Below are 20,232 nucleotides of genomic sequence, written 5' to 3' on the forward strand. Positions count from 1 at the left end.
TGATAAGGCCCTTCCATGTGATCCACAGCCTCTCTTCCAACTCGAGACGTTCCCTGAGTCCCAGTGGCATGTTCCAGGGAGGAATCGTAGCTGAGGTTGGGGAGAGTGACACAGGTGGTAAAAAGGTATCTTTTACTTTTTACTTAAATACTTTACCGACAAAGGTTTGTATGGTCAAAGCTATGGTTTTTCCAGTAGTCATGTATGGATGTGAGAGTTGGACCATAAAGAAAGCTGAGTGCCGAAGAATTGATGCTTTTGAACTGTGGTGTTGGAAGAGACTCTTCAGAGTCCCTTAGACTGCAAGGAGATCCAACTAGTCCATCCTAAAGGAAATCAGTCCTGAATATTCATTGGAAGGACTGATGCTGAAGCTGAAACTCCAATACTTTGGCCACCTGATACGAAGAGCCAACTCATTGGAAAAGCCCCTGATGCTGGGAAAGATTGAAGGCAGGAGGAGAAGGGGACAACAGAGGATGAGATGGTTGGATGGCATCACCAACTCAATGGACACGAGTTTGAGCAAGCTCTGGGAGATGGTGAAGGACAAGGAAGCCTGGTGTGCTTCAGTGCATGGGTGGCAAAGAGTCAGACATCACTGAGAGACTAAACAACCAGTGTGGCCTTGCAAAACCTGTTGCCTGGTCTAAAAATGCAGATAACAGTATTCACCCTAAAGAGGTGTAGAAAAGATTGCATAGGGATAGGCAAAATGGATGAAGGGCGTCAAAGGTGGAAAATTCCAGTTATAGAATAAGTCATGGGGATGTAATGCACAGCATGGCAACTATAGTTAATAATACTATATATATATATATATATGTATGTATATATTGCACATTTGAAAGTTGCTAAAAGAGTAGATTTTAAAAATCCTCATCCAAGTGGAGGGGTGGGGTAACTTTTTTTGGTAACTACAAATAGTGAGGGATGTTAACTAGATTTACTGCCTGATCATTTTGCAGCGTACACAAATATTGAATTATTATGTTGTGCTCCTAAAATTAATATAATGTTATGTAAATTACACTGCAAAAAAAGAAAAGACAAGACAAGCCTGCAGGTAAGTGGAAGTCGCCGCCCGGTCCAAGGAGGGTGTTCAATAAATGGCTGTCGCTGGTTTTTGTTGGGAGGAAAGGAGTTATTTGAAAGGCAATCGAGGAAGTATTCAGTAGAATCTACCGGGTGTCTGGACAAGACTTGGGGGCGGAGTCGGAGATTCCAACAGGAGCCGGGTTTCAGCCGGGGCAGTTGTGTGTGGGTGTGAGGCCACCAACAGAGAAAGGGACTGCGAGGCGGGGGATGGGGTGCACTTGTTGAATGACTCACGCGAGGAAGCGAGGGGCGGGGCGCCGCGGGGGCGGAGCGAGAGGAAGAAAGAGGCGGAGGGAGGCCCCAGAGCACAGGCGAGGTCCTGGAAGCGAGCGCTGCCAGGGGACCACGGTAAGAGCTCCGGGGGGTTGCCAGGGGCGGGCGCGGGCACCGGGGAAGCCGGAGCATCGGAGCTGCAGCCACGGCCGCACAGGGTGAAGAGCTTGGCTGGGCGCGCGAGGGAGACGCGGCCTGCGAGCGATCCTCAGCCCCGCGGGTGTGTCCTCTTGGGGAGGTGGGGGCAGGTGACAGCGGGTGCGATAGCGAGAGAGGGTAGCCTTCTTTGACCACATGACTTCTGGGGTCCTCAGGACGGTGGTACTTAGCCTAGAATCGCCCCTTACACCCCCACCCCTCTGGCCCGGCTCCGGATGCGACCCCGGATGGCAGCAATTTCCTGCAAGCTGATCCCGTCCTCCCCCCCACCCCCAGCAACTCCCTGCCCTGAAAGTGCAGGGACCCGCCCTGGCTGTGTCCGATCACACTCCCTCATCCCCCTATCCTGCCGATCGCCTCCCTCCCACTGCCCACCTGTCAGGACTTCTGCCACCCCACCCCCAACAACTAAAGAAGCAGAGGGACCCCAAACTAGATCTGGTCATAGGGTGGGGGCTGCACCTTAAGGCAAGACCCTGAGAAACCCAGCTTAGATGTGGACTGAAGACTAAGTGGGTGTGAGGGGACTTGACCACCAAAGCCCAGTTGTAGTGTTTTTGCTTCCGGATTTGAGGCAATGGCCTAACTAGGCAAAGATAATCTAATTTGGCCTTATGTCAGCAAAGACTTCCTGCAAGTCCTCAAGAAATAGGGTGCTCAGAGTTCTGACAGCTGCCCTTTACTGCTCACACACTCACTGTGTGCTGGGTGTGGAGCTGCTGACTTGTGGACCTCACCCCTCACCCTTGTACTAGCCCCTCAAGGTCCATCACCCGCACTTGGCGGTTGAGAAGCTGCAGCACAGACGCTTCAAGTTACTTAACCCAAAGCCAGGCTAACAAGTAGTCAGGATCTGAACTCAGGTCTTCCTGATTCCAAGACTTTCCACCCTAGGGCATCATACTCCCTCTACAATAACATCAAGCACCGAAAGTGAAACTTGGTCAAGTACGGATCCCCTTATTCCTGGCAGCTTAGCAGGAAACTGAATTGTGTATAAAAATATGTTCATTTCGCATGGAAGTCAGTGGTTGTCATGGAGTCCGGACCTGCAGAGGACAGTGGCCCGTTGACGGGGCAGGAGGTTGGGTAGGGTTCATGGTCCACCTGGACTATGCCCATTGTTGCCAAACACTTTTCTGAGCCACGTGATACTGATGATTCATTTCTTCCTCACTTTCCTCTTTGTATCAGCTCTTCTTTCTCAGTCTTCTCCTTGGCCTGTTGTTGTTGTTTTTCCTCCTGTTGGTATTCCCTTGGCGTCGATATTCACATTCTCCAGTACTAGTCTTACACAATTTTATTCCTGTCTCCTACTTTGCCTGTCATCTCCTAGATGGCAACTTCTAAACTGATCTTTCCAGCCTACTCTTAATCTGTAACTCTAGACCCAAATCCTCAAATATTCTAATCCCTAATGGCTAATTCCAATGTATGCTCCCCCCAGGCACCCAAATCCAACATTTTCAGATGCAAAATTATCATCTCTAGCCTTCCCACAAGGGTCTTGGTTCAGGCCTCTTCACTTCATTCCCTAGACTGTGATAGCACTTTCCAATCTGGTCTCCTTGCCCCTGGAGTCCATCCACTCTCCACAGGCCGTCTTGAAAGCTCAAGAGTCTTAGTCTTTGGTGTCTTCAGACCTGACCAGAGAGAACAGGCCTTCCTTCCTCTCCTTCCTCAGCACCCTGTGCCTACCTCTAGGACTTCTACATGTTGTATAACTGCCTGTCTTCCCTGTAGACTGTGAGTTACTTTAGTACTGATTTGTCTTCTTTTGTATCCTTTGGTCTGCCACATAATAGACACTCAGTAAATACTTGTGTAAGCTAATGACCTTGTAATGAATTTAAATTTTTTCAGGGTAGTTTGTAAGTCTTAAGGGCTTCCCTGGTGGCTCAGATGGTAAGGAATCTGCCTGCAACATGGGAGACCTGGGTTGGATCCCTGGGTTGGGAAGATCCTCTAAAGAACGGAATGGCTACCCACTCCAGTATTCTTGCTTGGAGAATTCCCTGGACAGAAAAGGAGCCTGGCGGGCTACACAGTCCATGGGGTCACAAAGAATCAGACACGACCAAGTGACTAACACAGTAGGTTGTAAAACATCTCACTGTGCCTTCTTTGACATCTCACTCCACTCCACCTCTGATCTGTCACCATCAGTCTGTTAATGTGTGTGTGTGTGTGTGTGTGTGTATTGCTGGGGAAAGAGCATTAGAAAGTGAGTTTGCAGGTGGTTGGAAGTTAAGATTAATGACAAAATGAAAGTAAGTTTTCCAAATAGGGGAGTTGATCCTAAGGGTGTTTTTATGGTTGACATAAATGTTCAGTCATTGCACGGTGACTCTCTTCTCCTTTCCTTAGATAGCGGGTCAACAAGGAAGCTGAGTCCACTCAACTGGAAGAGAAGCAAAGACAAGGTCATCATGGCTTCAGTGTCCACACATGAAAACCAAGAAAAAGGTCCCCATTTGCCACCACCAAGCAAGCAGGTATGTATTTATAATTTGAAGTCTACCATCTGAATAGGAATATCATACAGGACTTCCCCTTAAACCTCATCCTTGATTAATTGTCTTACTTTTCTCTGCCTGGCACATTGTAGGACAGGCTCAAGGAAAATAGAATGGAGAAAGAAAGTGTGTTTCTGGCTGTCTTGAAAAGGAGACTTTTATTTACAAAATCCTTTCTTTACTCTTCCCTGTTTAGAATTCAATTTAACTAACTCTTCTATAGGTTGTTGGTTACTGAAGAGATTTCCTTTAGCAGAGCAAAACTATTGAATCTAACAGAATGCTACATGATACATGTTTTTTACATTTCTGTTACCAAGGCTAATCATACTAAGGACATGCTGCTGACAGTTGTTATTGTTCGAGATGGCAGAGCCCTTAACTACTAAATTAGTCATTAGATTGAGAACCCAAGTGTTAACTGGGGCACAGTTTTTCAGCTTTGTTGAGAATGAAGATTGTGTGTCTCGGGGACACATTAATCGAGAAAAGAGAAGGTATTGTGATGGGTAAATAGCGTTCATGTGTTCTGGGGTCAACTTTTCAAGCTAAAAATGGGTTATGGAGATTATATTGAAGAGCAAAGTTTAGGAGAGGCAAATAGACAAATGATATCATGTCACAAGGAAAAGAATTTAGACACCCAAGTTGCCTCTGTGAAATGGAGAGCCATAAAACATTTATGACTCTACAGGAAAGGCTCACCAGCGCTCCCTGGGGACACTCTCTGCTGGTACTTCAATCTTGACTGCAGGACTCAGAGCAGCTGTGATAGTCGAGTTCCCTGACCCTGCATGTGTGTGTGTTTAGGGCAGGGGAAGGAGAGAGATTCTTATTTCTGCTACAGCCACAGCTAGAACAAAGAAGAAATATTTACACTGGGGTAAGGAGGAGTGTTTGCTGAGCTAACGTAAGTGGAGCATAAGAGCAGCTCCTTCTCTGGTTGCTGTGGCTCACCCTGACCACTGCTTCTGCGTGCTGCGCTGTGAGGACCTGTAGAGGAAGAAGAGAGGAGTTGCCTGCTTGGGTGGTAGGTAGAGCTCTGAAGGCATCGGCACCACAGGGTCCCTCTACCTCACCATCATGCATGTAAAGTGCTTGGCACAGTGCCTGGCCCAGGGGCAAGTGTTTGAGAAATGGTAATCACCATTCACACTGACATCTACTACAGAAAGCCCAAAAAGAACATTTGCAAAATCAACAGGTGAACTTCAAAAGCCATAGAGCTGCACCTCAACAAGAAAATCACTAAAATTCCAAGAGATAAAGGGCGAAGGACCTACATAAGTAATTCACAAACAAGGAAATATAAGTGTGATTTAAGGAAAAATTTCAATAAGGTTTGTTTCTAAAAAACAAATGAATCACCCACAGAATGGGAAAAATTATTTGTGAACTATATATCTGATAAGGGTTTAGTATCCATAATATATAAAGAGCTCTTACAACTCAACAGCAGAAAGACAACCTAATTAAAAAATGAGCAAAGGGCTTGCATAGGTATTTCTCCAAAGAAGATACACACATGGCCAAAAATCAGATGAAAAAATGCTTAATGTCATTAGTCATTAGGAAAATGCAAATCACAACCACCATTTCACAACCACTAGAATGACCACAATCAAAAACAGAAACAATTTAGTTTTTTAGTTTAAATAAACTAAATAATTTATATTTAAAGCATTTAATGTGCTAATTTTAAAAAAGAAATACTCAGGTTCAACCCCTGGTAGGGGAACTAAGATCCCACAAATTGCATGGTGCAGTCAACAAAAAAAAGGAAAGGAAAGAAAGAAAACAGAAAATAACAAGTGTTGACAAGGATATAGAAAAGCCAAAAACCTGACACATTGTTGGTGGGATTAGAAAATGGTGCAGCTCCTGTGGAAAACAGTTTGGCAGTTCCCCAATAAATTAAATACAGAGTTACAACATGGCCCAGCAGAGCTGAAAACAAAAACTTGTACAAGAGTGTTCACAGCAGCATTATTCACAATAGCCCAACAGTGGAAACAGTCCAGATATCCATCAGTGGATGAATGGATAAACAGAATGTGTTATGTGCATACACTGGAACATTACTGAACCATAAAAAGAAATGAAATACAGATACATGTTACAACGTGGATGAAACTTTGAAACATTACACAAAGGAAAAGAAGCTAGCCACACAGGGTCACATGCTGTATGATATTGTTTGTACAAAATATCCAAAATAGGCAGATCCAAAAGGCAGGTTAATGATTGCTAGGTGATTAGGGAATGAGGAGAGACTCCTGGATGGGTGTGGAATTTCCTTTGAGGGTGATGTAAAAGTTCTGGAACTAGATAGATATGGGTGCACAATATTATAGATATAACTTAATGCCATTTAATGTATACTTTAAAATGGTTAAACACATTTTTGTAAACCAACTATACTTCAATATAGAAGTTTTTAAAAAACAAAGTATACCAGAGGATGAAAAAAATTTTAAGTAAAATGGTTAAAATGGTAACCATTATGGGTATTTTACCACAATAAAAAATTAATGAGTCATGAACAACAAAAGATTACAACCCAGGGAGTGAGGAGCATTGCAGGGGAAGTGACTGCATGCAGAGGCTAGAAGTAAGAAAAAAATGTGGGGACTTCCCTGGTGGTCCAATGGCTAAGACTCTGAGCTTCCAATGCAGAGGGCCAGGGTTCAGTCCCTGGTCAGGGAACTAGAGACTACATGCCACAAGTAAGAACTGGTACAGCCTAGTTAAATAAATATTTAAAAAAGAAAATGTGGCCGCAGCGGTAATGCATTCTGGCCAGATATCTGCTTCATGCTCGCTAGACCGTGAATCACTGTTTGCTTCTCAAAAACATTCTTTTCTTGCTCAAGTCCACCCAGTGCTTACATCTGCAAAGCACTGGCTGAAACCAGCCATTGCTCAGTGCTGGCAGCCGGGATCTAAGGCACACACGCTGTGAGACCAGAAGGAAAAGACCTCCTTGCCCTCCTCGAGGGAAAATAGAACAGATGCTTTTCTGATGATTTCAGTCAACTCATCGTGTAACTTCCCTTGCAGAGTCTGCTGTTTTGTCCAAAATCAAAACTGCACATCCACAGATCAGAGATTTCAAAGATTATCCGGGAATGTCAAGAAGAAAGTTTCTGGAAGAGAGGTAATCAATCGCACCCCTCTTAATCGTTGTTAACACTGTATTTGCTGCCTAATATAACATTAGAATTATGGTAACGATTTTTTTTTTTTTGAGCAGGAACTTTGCATAATTCCAGGAAGAACATTGGTATCTGAGGCTGTTTGGAATTTAAATCCATATTGAGACCTTTTTAAGGGCAGGGGCAATATCTGATTTAGGAGCTGTTTACCCTCCTTAGCAAAAAGAGATTCACCCCTAACACTTTCCTTCATGTGACCTAGAAAGTGAACCAAGAGTGTTAACTTAGAGTTTCTTGAAAGAGTTGACCTTCCACAATTCCACTGGACTCTAACCATCATCAAGTTCAGGTTCATTGCTCCCTCCCAGAGCCAAGTGCAGTGCTTCACATATAAAAATATGTGAACCAGTTAAATATTTGTGGAATGAGTGAAGAGTGGGAGCATTCTGTTAATACTTCCCTTACAGTGTCTTGAAATAACCTTTTCTGCCAAGTCTCTTTCTCTTTCTGGACCTGCTTTATATAAGACAAGGGTGTGAATTCAGGCAGTACATTAAAGTCCCATCTAATTTTAAAAATGACTTGTCATTTGAAAATGTCATACTAGAGCCTGTAGATATAGTCCCAATATTGCTGGCATAGAGATAATTTTACTTTAAAATACTCATTTTGATTTCTTAAATCATTCAAATCCAGTATCAGTTATTTTGGAAATAACACTGCTTAGAAGTTGATATTTGCTATCAAGTACTAATTATTGATTATGCTGCTAGAAATGATTTTCTGATAACCCATGAGTAAGTAATTGAATTAAGCCCCTAGTGGTTTAACATTACAGTATGACCCATTTGCCTACCATTAGGTAGATAGATCTGAGTGGAAAAGCTGGTTGCTATTTGATTTGTCTTGGTTACTAGGAAGAGCTAGCAACTAAGCCAAATCAAATAGTATATATATATAACAACATATATATTATATAATAACCCTAATATATACGTTAATATATATTATCAATTATATAATATATATATATATATATATTTCACTTCTCCCTGCTTTGGGAAGTGATTTGACACATTTTGACTAGAAACTCCTTTTGCCAGACTAACATGCCTGTTTTTAAAAATCATCTCTAAACATTGCCCACGTTTACTGCAAATGTAGTAATTTTCAGAAAATATATCCAAATCGTGCAACAAAATGGCTTTAAAAGACAACAGCAGGGCACTATCCTAAACAGGTTGTGCAGTTTATTGTCTTTTTTTTTTTTAACTTTTATGCAGGATTGAAATTTTCCAAATATACAGCTAACAGCAACTCCCGAATTCCCCAGCTCAGTGCACACACACACGAAGATGCCTGTGTTGTATGTAGTGATGAGAGTCGATGCATGACGGGTGTTGGAGATGGAATCGCAGGGAGTCTAGATTTTGTTATGTTAATGCTGTGCATTAGGTTGAGTGCCTGGGGCAGACCCCAAGAAAATTTTCCATGTAGTGCTTAATATTTGTCAAATAAGTAAGATAACAAATGACTAAGATCTCACTGCCAAAGTAAGAAGAAAAAAGCAGAGTAATTCTCCCTGACTTCTAGGGGAGGTGCTAGATTTCAAAATACCAATACTGAAGGGCTTTTTTGTTTTACAGCTCTGCCTTTTTCTCTTGTAAGCATGCTTGTCACCCAAGGGCTGGTCCATCATGGTAAGAGTCGGTATTTGGTAAATGTTTTAACTTAAGAGAATCCGGTTTTCTGTGGTCCTCCTGGCAGGTTTTGGTACAATACTTGGCATTTCTGTTTTGGTTGAAGGATTTATTTATGCAGGCTTTAGACTGTTTCTAGTCTATGTCCCCATACTTCTTTCCCATAGATATCCTAGTCCCTGGAATGAGTGACTGTGTTAGGTTACATGGCAAAGGGAAATTAAATTTGCAGGTGAAATTAAGACTTCTTTATCCTTAATGAATTTAAATGTTATAAAATGAAATAATAATGTCTTTATACATTACTTCCCAGGTTATTTAGCAGCGAATCCAAGATTTGGTTCATTGCCTAAAGTTGCACGTAAGTCATAGAAGTTAAAAAACAAAGGTTCATTTTTATAAAAAGGAAATGTTTATAGTAACTGGAGATAGGAATGTCCAGGTCAACCTCTCTGAAACACTAGTCTCCATTTTTTGCCACATTGCAGTTTTTTAGTTCATTCGACAATTTCTGACAGAAAACTGAGCAGTAAGGACTTCACCTTAGTCCTCTAAAGCGTGGCCTAGGAGGGCCTGGCAGGAGACACAAGAGGACATTGCAAGCAGAGCCTCTGAACAATAGCTCCACAAGGGATTTTCATTTTTTATTTTGGCCAATCTTTTCCAGATAGTTTCTATAATAGACATGATAAATGAATAGTTTTTTTTAAATCAGGGCTTTCTGATAACATTGTTTAGTTGCTAAATCATGTCTGACTTTTTTGCGACTCCATGGACTATAGTCCACCAGGCTCATCTGTCCATGGGATTCTCCAGGCAAGAATACTGGAGTGGGTTGCCATTTCCTCCTCCAGGGGATCTTCATAACTCAGGGATTGAACCTGAGTCTCCTGCATCGGCAGGCAGATTCTTTACCGCTGAACCACCAGGGAAGCCCATTTTCTAATATACATTTACCATACACTTAGGCTTTTACCTTCTTGCATTGGTTATGCAGAGACCTTTTATGTCCACAGAAGGTGCATTCTGGTGTACCATCCAAAACCTCATTCCCGGCAGGAATAGCAGGTTAGAAATGTCTTCCATGGTCCTGCCTCATGATCTCCCTCCCCTGCCTGCAAGATAATGTGGCTCCCCATACTCCATCCATACAGAGAATTAAGGGGTCTCCTACCTAGTGATTTGGAGGCTACCCAAAGCCACAACTCAAGTCCCACCTCTCCCTTCCTGGGTGACTTCACAAACTTGTCTGCCAGTTGGGCCACCTTCTGGCTGCCATGTCAGAGCATCCCCTTGGCTTGCTGTAACTTGGCCCTCCTACCTCCAGTTCAAAACTGAGGAGATCAAAAAGTCTCTAGTTCCCAATCCTGCTCTTTAATAGAGAGCTTCATTCCCAGAGTTTTTGTTCATTGATTTAGTAAGGTACTTTTGATATAAGAATTATTGCTGTTAATAAAGTTCTAGCAGACAATGGAGGAGATTCCAAATATTTCAAATATTTCAATTGTTTATCTTTCCTAACCTGCTTTTACAGTTGCTGGTATCTTAGGATTTGGCCTTGGAAAAGCATCGTATATAGGAGTGTGCCAAAGTAAATTCCATTCCTTTGAAGGTCAGCTGCGTGGAGCTGGTTTCGGTCCAGGGCATAACAGGTTTGTACTCTGTTTGGTTAAGGGATTTTAATAAAGGTAACTATTAAAAAGTAAGTGAAAGGTCATTCAACTATTTGTAATATTAAAATAGTTTTTAACATTGATATGTTGAAAAAAATTCAAAGTTTGGGTTGTTGCTATTCAACTTCATTAATAATTATGATTTAACTGAGTAACCTATTTTCTTTGCTCAGCAAACATTTATTAAGTACCTACTATGTTCAAGGCATTGTACAAGTGTCTAACGAATGCCTTGATCAGCCGACACAGCTTCTACCGTCACAAGATTACACAAGTTTAACCAGGACTCTCAATTGCAGGACTTCTCAGAGCCTTTACTATTAATATAAGTTGTGATGCTCATGAGGGATACAAGCAGTAGGACTCTGGAGTTAGACGCATTACCTCTGCTGTTACAGTCGCTGGGTTCAAAAGCAGTTCTAACTGTTTACTTACTAAGTTGTGTGACCTTGGACATGTTTCTTAAACTCTCAAATCTTCAGTTTTCTCATCTGTATAAAATGGCGATCAGAATTTTTTTAGGGGATGTTATAAGGAATAGAAATGATTGCTTATGACACTCAGTGAGTGCTCAGTGAATGATAGCTATTTCTACCATGGTACTATAGGACTGCTGTTGGGGACACCTTACTCTGAACACCCCATACTTGTTGAAAGGCAGCACAACATACTGACAACAACATTGGACAGGAAGATCATTATTGGCCTTCTAATGGATGAAATTCCAGGAGTCTGAAACCAAGAAACAACTCCGATTATTCCTGAGAAAAAACAAGCTTGAAAACTTTAGCTTAGAAAATACTTCTAAATAATCTAAAATATGATGTAAATGAATTTATTTACAAAACAGAAACAGACTCAAAACATAGAAAACAATCTTATAGTTACCAAAGGGGAAAGGGGGTGAGAATAAATTGGGAGTTTTGGATTAACAGATGCACAACTACTATATATAAAATAGATAAACAACAAGGTCTTACTGTATAACCCAGGGAACTATATTCAATATCCTGTAATAAACCATAATAGAAAATAATATATATATAAACATATGTATATGGAGAACTGAATCACTTTGCATACAGTAGAAACTAACCCAACATTGTAAATGAGCTATATATCAATTAAATTTTTTTTTAAATCTCTAAATAACGTTGTGTTCCAACTAGAGCTTCCAGTGTCAAAGTACAAACCAACATTTTTGCTTCTGTTTTAGGCACTGCCTGCTTACCTGTGAGGAATGCAAAACAAAGCATGGATTAAGTCAGGAGAGAAGTTCACAGCCTTCAACTTCCTAAACTCTGTGTCTGTGGGCACTGAAGTTTCTAAAAGCATCTGAATTTGTACACCTTTAAAATGTCAAGTGTACTTTAAAATAACTTACTTATTGTGGAACAGCAACATTGTGATTCTCTTGCTCTATTGAAATGCTTTCCTGTTAATTCTCAATTGAATTGAGCATTCCATATTTTCTGCTGTTGAAGAACACGTTGGGAGCATTCATACACCAAATAACATTGCATTGCACTCTTATTTCCTTACAGCTAAATGAAAGAATTTGAAGTCTTCTCTGATTCACCCCCATTCACCCCTATTTCACTCTTGCTTTTGTTCGGGGTTTTAAGATCTCTGATAGAGAACAGGAATGAATTCTGAGAAACTTGGGAAATCATGCCCAAAGAAAACCAATGTGTATGGAGATAGAAATACAGAAATACAAGAAAGACTGTGTCTGTGGGAAGTGGTTTCTAAAATGTAGGAGCCAAGCTTTTTTAACTTAATGAAAAATATTTCATTTGAAAGCATCACAATATAAATCAGCTGTCCTTTTAGTGACCTTAGTGATTTTATGTCTGCCCGGTATGGTGAAGTTTTGGAAAAGCTGGTTGTTTTAGGTTACTTGCTTAGCTCGTGGTCAGTTCTCGAGAACTGGGGCTCTTTTATATGCTGCTGGTGGCTTAAAAGAATAAACACAACTTCTCCAAATGTCCCTCTGGAACAGTTTGCATATTTCTGGGAAGAATCACTGGAAGAATTAATTCAAAGACTGATAAACTTCGGGGTTTTAAGGGAGCTCAGAGGGAGCCAATCCAACCCCAAGAGTTGCATTCCTGTTCTCATGCCAGGTTTTTTTTCATGAAGACAAACTCTTCCACTGGGGACCTTTTGTCTTTGTTAGGTTGTCTGAGCCCTACATGAAAACTTCTGCATCTTTGTACTTTCTCAGGAAAGTGCTTTATATATGTGTCACCATTCATTTAATGAGGGTGTGTATATGTACACTTTATGTTTTACTTAATTCGTCTTGAAAACTGTATCATGGAGGTAAAAAGGAAAACCTCATTGAAAGTTAATGCTTAAAAGTAAAAAAATTCAAAGAGAAAAAAATTCATGCTTGATATATATTTATTTTCTACATCAAAAATATTTAGAAGTTTTTATTTTTACATGGATATCAAGTGTATGAAATGGAGTGATTTTGACCATGTCTCTTTTTATATTGTGGACTTCTCTTATGGCTCATATAGTAAAGAATCTGCCTGCAATGCAGGAGACTTGGGTTTGGTCCTGGGGTAGGGAAGATCCCCTGCAGAAGGAGATGGCAACCCACTCCAGTTTTCTTGCCTGGAGAATCCCATGGGCAGAGGAGACTGTTGGGCTACAGTCCACGGGGTTATGAAGAGTCAGACACAACTGAGCAACTAACACCCACACACTTTTATATTACATATCCTGGGGTTTTTTTCCTGTCGATAAAATTCTTTTTTGTGTAAATCAGAATGTAGAGCCAGTATCCTAGGTTCTTGGGTACAGTTTAACTCCTGGTTCTGACAACTAGCAACTGGTGACTCTGTGTTATCTCAGCTGTTGGCAGAAATTCAGAATTGGGCACATTTATTTTCTGTTCCAGAAAATGAATTCCCAGGGATCAGAGTATTTTCACATTGTTAAGCGCAACAAAGTCAATGTGAAAACCCATCTTGGGGTAGAGGGGAAGGATGAATCTATTATTGTTGAAAGGGAACATTATGCTTATTGCTGACATCTTCATAGTCTTTCTGATTCCAATTGGGTTTATGGTCTGGGCTCTCTGATTTTCCTAAGTGGATAAGTTTCTTATTGAAACAGTTTATCACAGCGATCTTAGTGTGAAAGAAAATCAGGGAAAAAAACCTCGAAGGTCAGCCAAGAAATCTTGAATATTTTGTTGCATTACCTGTTGTGTTTATTAGGAAACAGGTGTCTCAGGGTGGCTCTGTTTTTGCAGGAAGAGATGTTAAAGGAACAGGATTTGTCTGTTAGCATTTAGCAGTTATTAACACTCACCACCAAGGTGGTCATAAGTTTTTAGAAGCAGCAGTTTTGTGATTAAAAGAAAAAAAACCTTGGCAAAGAACAAGATAAAATTGTACATAAACTTGCATAAAAGAAAGAACTGAAGAGACTACATGGTAAACATTGGATGTCTAACCAAATTCCTTGGCAAAACTTTCCTTATTCCTTATTGGACTGATGTTCAAGAGTGAAGAAAATAGAAAATTCTCACATTTGGTTTTTGGAATTTAAAATGTAATGTTTAGATACTGCAAAGAAATAGAGGAAAACAATACAATGGGAAAGACTAGAGATCTCTTCAAGAAAATTAGAGATACCAGGGGAATATTTCACGCAAAGATAGGCACAATAAAGGACAGAAATGGTATGGACATAACAGAAGCAGGAGATATTAAGAAGCAGTGGCAAGAATACACAGAAGAACTGTACAAAAAAGATCTCCACAACACAGATAATCATGATGGTGTGATCACTCACCTAGAGCCAGACATTCTGGAATGCTAAGTCAAGTGGGCCTTAGGAAGCATCACTACAAACAAAGCTAGTGGAGGTGATGGAATTCTAGTTGAGCTATCTCAAATCCTAAAAGAGATGCTGTGAAAGTGCTGCACTCAATATGCCAGCAAATTTGGAAAACTCAGCAGTGGCCACAGGACTGGAAAAGGTCAGTTTTCATTTCAATCCCAAAGAAAAGCAATGCCAAAGAATGCTCAAACTACCACACAATTGCACTCATCTCATACGCTAGTAAAGTAATGCTCAAAATTCTCCAAGCCAGGCTTCAACAGTACATTAACCATGAAATTCCAGGTGTTCAAGCTGGTTTTAGAAAAGGTAGAGGAACCAGAGATCAAATTGTCAACATCTGCTGGATCATCAAAAAAGCAAAAGAGTTCCAGAAAAACATCTATTTCTGCTTTATTGACTATGCCAAAGCCTTTGACTGTGTGGATCACAACAAACTGTGGAAAATCCTTAAAGAGATGGAAATACCAGACCACCTGACCTGTCTCCTGAGAAATCTTATGCAGGTCAGGAAGCAACAGTTAGAACTGGACATGGAACAACATACTGGTTCCAAATCGGGAAAGGAGTACATCAAGGCTGTATATTGTCACCCTGCTTATTTAACTTATATGCAGAGTACATCATGAGAAACGCTGGGCTGGATGAAGCACAAGCTGGAATCAAGATTGCTGGGAGAAATATCAATAACCTCAGATATGCAGATGACACCACCCTTATGGCAGAAAGTGAAGAAGAACTAAAGAGCCTCTTGATGAAAGTGAAAGAGGAGAGTGAAAAAGTTGGCTTAAAGCTCAACGTTCAGAAAACTAAGATCATGGCATCTGGTCCCATCACTTCATGGCAAATAGATGGAGAAACAGTGGATGACTTTATTTTAGGGGGCTCCAAAATCACTGCAAATTGTTACTGCAGCCATGAAATTAAAAGACACTTTCTCCTTGAAAGGAAAGTTATGACCAACCTAGACAGCTTATTAAAAAGAAGAGACATTACTTTGCTGACGAAGGTCCGTCTAGTCAAAGCTATGGTTTTTCCAGTAGTCATGTATGGATGTGAGAGTTGGACTATGCAGAAATCTGAGTGCCAAAGAATTGATGGTTTTGAACTGTGGTGTTGGAGAAGACTCTTGAGAGTCTCTTGGACTGCAAGGAGATCTATGTCTAATTCATTTACCAAAGTAGATGATAATTTCCAGAATTTTCAATATATATTGTATGTTATCTACCTATAACTATATATAATGATATACTGTATACAATGCTAATGTGTTTTCTAAATTCTCATTTAAGCAAAGATTTTCTCTTCCTATGCTATCAGAATGATTTTCCTATTTTCTTTTAACATTGTGATAGTAATGATACTTATCTGGAATGACTTAATTAAGTAATGAAAATGTCATGTAGGTAATTTTCTTACTATTCAACAATGCAATTTGCTAATCAACAGAAAACATTTTCACTTTGGAATTCTGCACTCAAATCCAAACTATAAAATCTGATTTCATAGACATTTAGAGTTGTAGAGATTTCAGTGATTAATCCAGAGGCTTCAAAGTCTGGCACCAGAATGTGTAGTTGTGTGAAGCTGGACCATTGGCATATTATACACTAGCATATTCTTCACTTGCGCACACACGAAATAATAGTTGTGCCATTAAAGTCAAGGACTTTTAGTTCCTCGTCAAAGTCTGTAGCTAATACTCTGAGTCATGTCCTTTGGGCTGTTTTGCAGATACTAAAACTCCTACCATGTGGGAGAAGTTAACTGTATGCTGCCCACAAAACACATAGACCTCAAACTGTTGGAACCAGAAGATTGATGATGTCAACTCCTTATTACCTCACCACCAACCAATCAGGGTAAGATCACCGCCCTTCTGCACCATGGTGGTTCAACTTGCTTCTGACCCAGATGCCAGAGGACCACACAGGGGCAAAAAAAGAGGTGGCACCAGGAAGAACTCTGCCTCTTTTCAGAAAAGCAATGCATATGCCTCCTCCTCATTAAACTTTCCCTAAAATCTTGCCTCAATCATCCCCTACGTAAGAAGTTGATTTATGAACTAAGTTCCCATGTCTCCATTCTCTAGCCATTGAATAAAGCTTCAATCTCAGCTTTGAACTCATTTTTGACTGCATGAACCCCAGTGGAAAAAGAACGTGCCTCACTGAGGCAAGGGCCTCTGCTGGGCTAGAGACCAAGTGGGATTCTTATGACCTAATTCGGTAACAAATGGATGTTAGCTCTGACAATAACAACTAACTACTGCTGTAGCCCAAACCTGTATGATTGTGTCACGCCTTTGGCCCATGCTAGGCTTTTTCATATGATCTGCCTTCAAGTCTCATCTGACTATTTTATGCTTACGCAGCTGGTCATTCCGAACTTCAGTATAACTCATTATATACTTCTCTCTTTTCAATTTCATGGAGCTATTTTCAGACTCAACTATCTGTCCTTTTCAATCCAAAATTTGTGATTAAAGTTTTGTGTCACCTGCACTGAAAACCAATTTGGCCCTTTGCTTTATTATTGTGTAATATTCCTGGTAATTGTCTAAAAAATCTTTGTTGACTGGAGGACTGTCTTGAAAAATTTGTATTATAAAATACTTTATTAGATTCTCTCATCTCTAGAAGTGGCTGGGGCAAGAATGAGGATGGAAATGGGGAGGTGACAAGAGAAGGAACCTGGGAGGTAGAAATTAATGATGGTGAGGGAAGAAATATCAAGAAGGAAGCTCCCCGGGGCTTCCCTGGTGGTCCAGTGGTTAAGATGTCACGATTCCACTGCAGGGGGCATGGGTTCGATCCCTGGTCAGAGAGCTAAAATTCTGTGTGTCACACAATATGGCCAAAAAAATAGGGGGGTGAAAAAAAAAGGAAGCTTCCTGAACAAAGTTTTGAAAACCAGAGCTTATGATTTGGAAGTCCAGAAATGGCTTCATCCATTAACTAACTCCACAAATATTTTTCAGGACCTTCAATACACAAAGCAATGTGTTTGAAGAAACAGGGATACATACATATATAAATAATCCCTGCTTTCAAAGAAATTAGTGCAGGAGGTAAGATATTTAAATACATAGCTATAATACAATATGATGTAATGTCTGTGTGAGATAGATACAAGCTAAATGCCTTTAGAATGCCAGGGGCAGGACTGGTCACTTCTGCTCCCCTTGTGATTGTATTACTGGCCCAGTTCTTTTAACGATTCATTTATTTGGGTGCACTGGGTCTTACTTGGGGCACACAGGATCCTTTAGTTGCTGCAAGCAAACTCTTAGTTGCAGCATGTGAGCTCTGGTTCCCTGACCAGGGATTGAACCTGGGTCCCCTGCATTGGGAGTGACAGTGAAGACCCTTGAGTAAGCCAATTCCTTCTCTCTTTACATGCAAGCTTTTTGTCATATAATTTTGTATTTCTCTCCCACTGTTAGTGGGATGTACTTACCTATCTCTTGACCTTGGGCTTGTCCATATGACTTGCTTTAGGAAAAATATGAGGCAGAAATGAAGGTATGACAGTTCCAAATTTAGGCCTAGAGTGACCTGTTTCTACTTAGGTCTCTATTGTGACTGTAAGAACATGCCTAATACTAGTTGCAGACACAATAAATAGACTGATTTATCAGTTTCACAATTTCCTAAGATCTAATTCCTATAGTAAATCTCTATCATTTAGAACAATTCTACTTTTCTTATCAAACTCTAATACAGAAACTGGGTAGCTGGAAGTAAGGAGCTGCCATAAAAACCTAAAACATGTGGCACTGGTTTGGGAAACAAGTGGCGGATGGATACCGGCAGGACCTTGAGGAGGTTTTCATGAAAACCTACAGGGCATGGATGAGGACGTTAACAGAAGCCTAGAGAGGAGGCTGAAAAGGAGGAATTATAGGGAATAAAGGAAAATGTTATTGGAAGCTGGAAGAGACCCTGTGTAGTGAAAGGCGCTCAGTCGTGTCCAACTCTTTGTGACCCCATGGACTATATATAGTCCATGGAATTCTCTAGGCCAGAATACTGGAGTGGGTAGCCCTTCCCTTCTCCAGGGGATCTTCCCAAACTGGGAAGGGATCAAACCCAGGCTCCTGCATTGCAGGCGGCTTCTTTACCGGCTGAGCCACAAAGGAAGATTGTGTAGTAGAGTTTAGCAAAACTGCTACCTGTGGTAAAATGGAAAATAAAAATATCTATACCTAATAAACTTGATCTTGTTATTTCAGGTCAGTGCTGAAGATGCCACCTGGATTTTTCTAGCTGTGTAAGTAAAATGAGAGAGAAACCTTACATGAAGAACAAATGTGATTTGGAGAAAACATAAAGGCTCAGAAGTCTTTTAAACCAGGAAAGGGTTCTCATATACAGAAATAGCTTCCAGGCAAAGGTCAAATTCAGAGAAGGGCAGTAAGATTTCATTTCAGATCTGAGAAAGAGGACAGTGCCTCAGAACATTTCAGACACAAATGGCCTTCTACAAGTCTTAAAGGGGTAATTTTGAAGACCCTGCTCAAGGCTTCCAAGAATTTCAGGGAGGTTGTTCATTAGCCTCACAGGGAGCCCAACACAGAAGAGACTATTTCTAATAGACTTACAGGGGCTTTTGTGTAATCGAGTGGACCTAAGAGCTCCACAAGTTTAAAAAATTCTGTCAGCTTGGATAGGTATAATATAAACAGAGAGACCTTGGAATCCCTAACTCCTATGGGAAAGAGGCAGGTTGAGAGCACTACTCCATGGCAATCAGGTGCTACCTCTGTGGGAAAGGATGACTCAGAGGGCAAGACCAAGAGCCCCAGGGGTTATGCCTAAATCCTAGTCAAAGCAACACAAGACTGGCTGGGTTTAAGTGCCAGTTAAGTGACTGCTGTATGCCTCTCATTCTCATTCCCCCTTTAAAAAGGCAAGTCTAAAGCAGCAAGAATTTGGGACAAACAGGGAAGATTACTTCTAAGTTCATAGGTATTCAGACTGAGGAATGATACTTAAGGACCTTTACCTCATCCACACCTGGACTTGATTAGACAATGAGCTTCTAGACCCTGAGCTGTCACAATGGAGTTCCGGAAGAAGTATTTTATTTTGCATGTGAGAATGGTGTGAATTACTGTGGTCAAATGAGGGGTTGAAGAGAGCTCAGCATCTTCCATCCCATGTCTCTTTTTTTAAAAAATGTGACTAGGTGTGGAGTTTATGCTCCTGCCTTGAGACAGGTTTACAAAAAATGCTTCATGACTTCTGAGGTAAGGTCAGAAAAAAAGGCAAGTTTCTGAAACGCTTGCTGCACTCACGCTAGAGCCCTAATGATCAGGTAAACAGTCTAACGGCCTTGAGCACAACATGCCGTGAGGAGCCCACCCTCACCCAAAGAGAGGCACAGCAAGGTCCTGAAGCTAAGAGAAGCCTGGCCAGGCCCCAGCCTAGCTGCCTGCTGTTTCCATTTCAGCCAGCACCTGACTGCAAACCTCAGAGACCCAGAGCCAATTACTCAGCTGAATCCTTCCTTAAATTCTGACACAGAAAAACTGAGACAATGAATTGTTGCTGTTTTGGGCCACAAAGTTTGGCAATGATTTGCAGCAGTAACTAACTGAAATACTGTTTCTGGTGGAAATGTAATACAATTAAATATAATTTAGAGGAGACCACAATTTCACTTTCCATTCACCTGAACCAGAAACAAATATTAGGTCAATAATGAATAAAATACAGTATACCAAATTTTTATTCCCCGGGAATTTGCAAATTTCTCAAACACTGCTTTTTTAGGTCATTAGGCTATTCACTGT

General features: G+C 40.9%; 1 protein-coding gene across 8 annotated transcripts; it reads left to right on the plus strand.

The window, feature by feature from the left end:
• The first annotated feature begins 1,407 nt into the window (after positions 1 to 1,407).
• Positions 1,408 to 12,962, plus strand: OCIAD2 (OCIA domain containing 2). Of its 8 annotated transcripts, none has more exons than XM_081590437.1 (7): positions 1,408 to 1,591; positions 3,898 to 4,025; positions 7,107 to 7,203; positions 8,848 to 8,901; positions 9,215 to 9,262; positions 10,436 to 10,553; positions 11,791 to 12,962. In XM_081590437.1, the coding sequence occupies exons 2-7, from the start codon at positions 3,960 to 3,962 to the stop codon at positions 11,870 to 11,872; spliced, it is 465 nt and encodes a 154-aa protein (XP_081446563.1). In that variant the 5' UTR covers positions 1,408 to 1,591; positions 3,898 to 3,959; the 3' UTR covers positions 11,873 to 12,962. The 8 variants fall into 8 exon arrangements, with proteins under 8 accessions (XP_081446563.1, XP_081446572.1, XP_081446541.1 ...); XM_081590446.1 differs by having other exon boundaries at positions 3,902 to 4,025; XM_081590415.1 differs by having other exon boundaries at positions 1,408 to 1,446.
• The last annotated feature ends 7,270 nt before the right edge of the window (positions 12,963 to 20,232 follow it).

This window comes from Giraffa tippelskirchi, chromosome 1 (genome assembly GCF_054371585.1).
Source record: "Giraffa tippelskirchi isolate mGirTip1 chromosome 1, T2T-mGirTip1v1.2.pri, whole genome shotgun sequence".
In the NCBI taxonomy this organism is placed as follows: domain Eukaryota; kingdom Metazoa; phylum Chordata; class Mammalia; order Artiodactyla; family Giraffidae; genus Giraffa; species Giraffa tippelskirchi.

What these genes read in the sequence shown, in the direction of transcription:
- OCIAD2 (XM_081590437.1), top strand. Translation starts at nt 3,960, where the DNA reads ATGGCTTCAGTGTCCACACATGAAAACCAAGAAAAAGGTCCCCATTTG. An exon ending in TTCATTGCCTAAAGTTGCAC is followed by an intron (nt 9,263 to 10,435) that starts GTAAGTCATAGA and finishes CTGCTTTTACAG; the next exon opens with TTGCTGGTATCTTAGGATTT. An exon ending in TTCGGTCCAGGGCATAACAG is followed by an intron (nt 10,554 to 11,790) that starts GTTTGTACTCTG and finishes CTTCTGTTTTAG; the next exon opens with GCACTGCCTGCTTACCTGTG.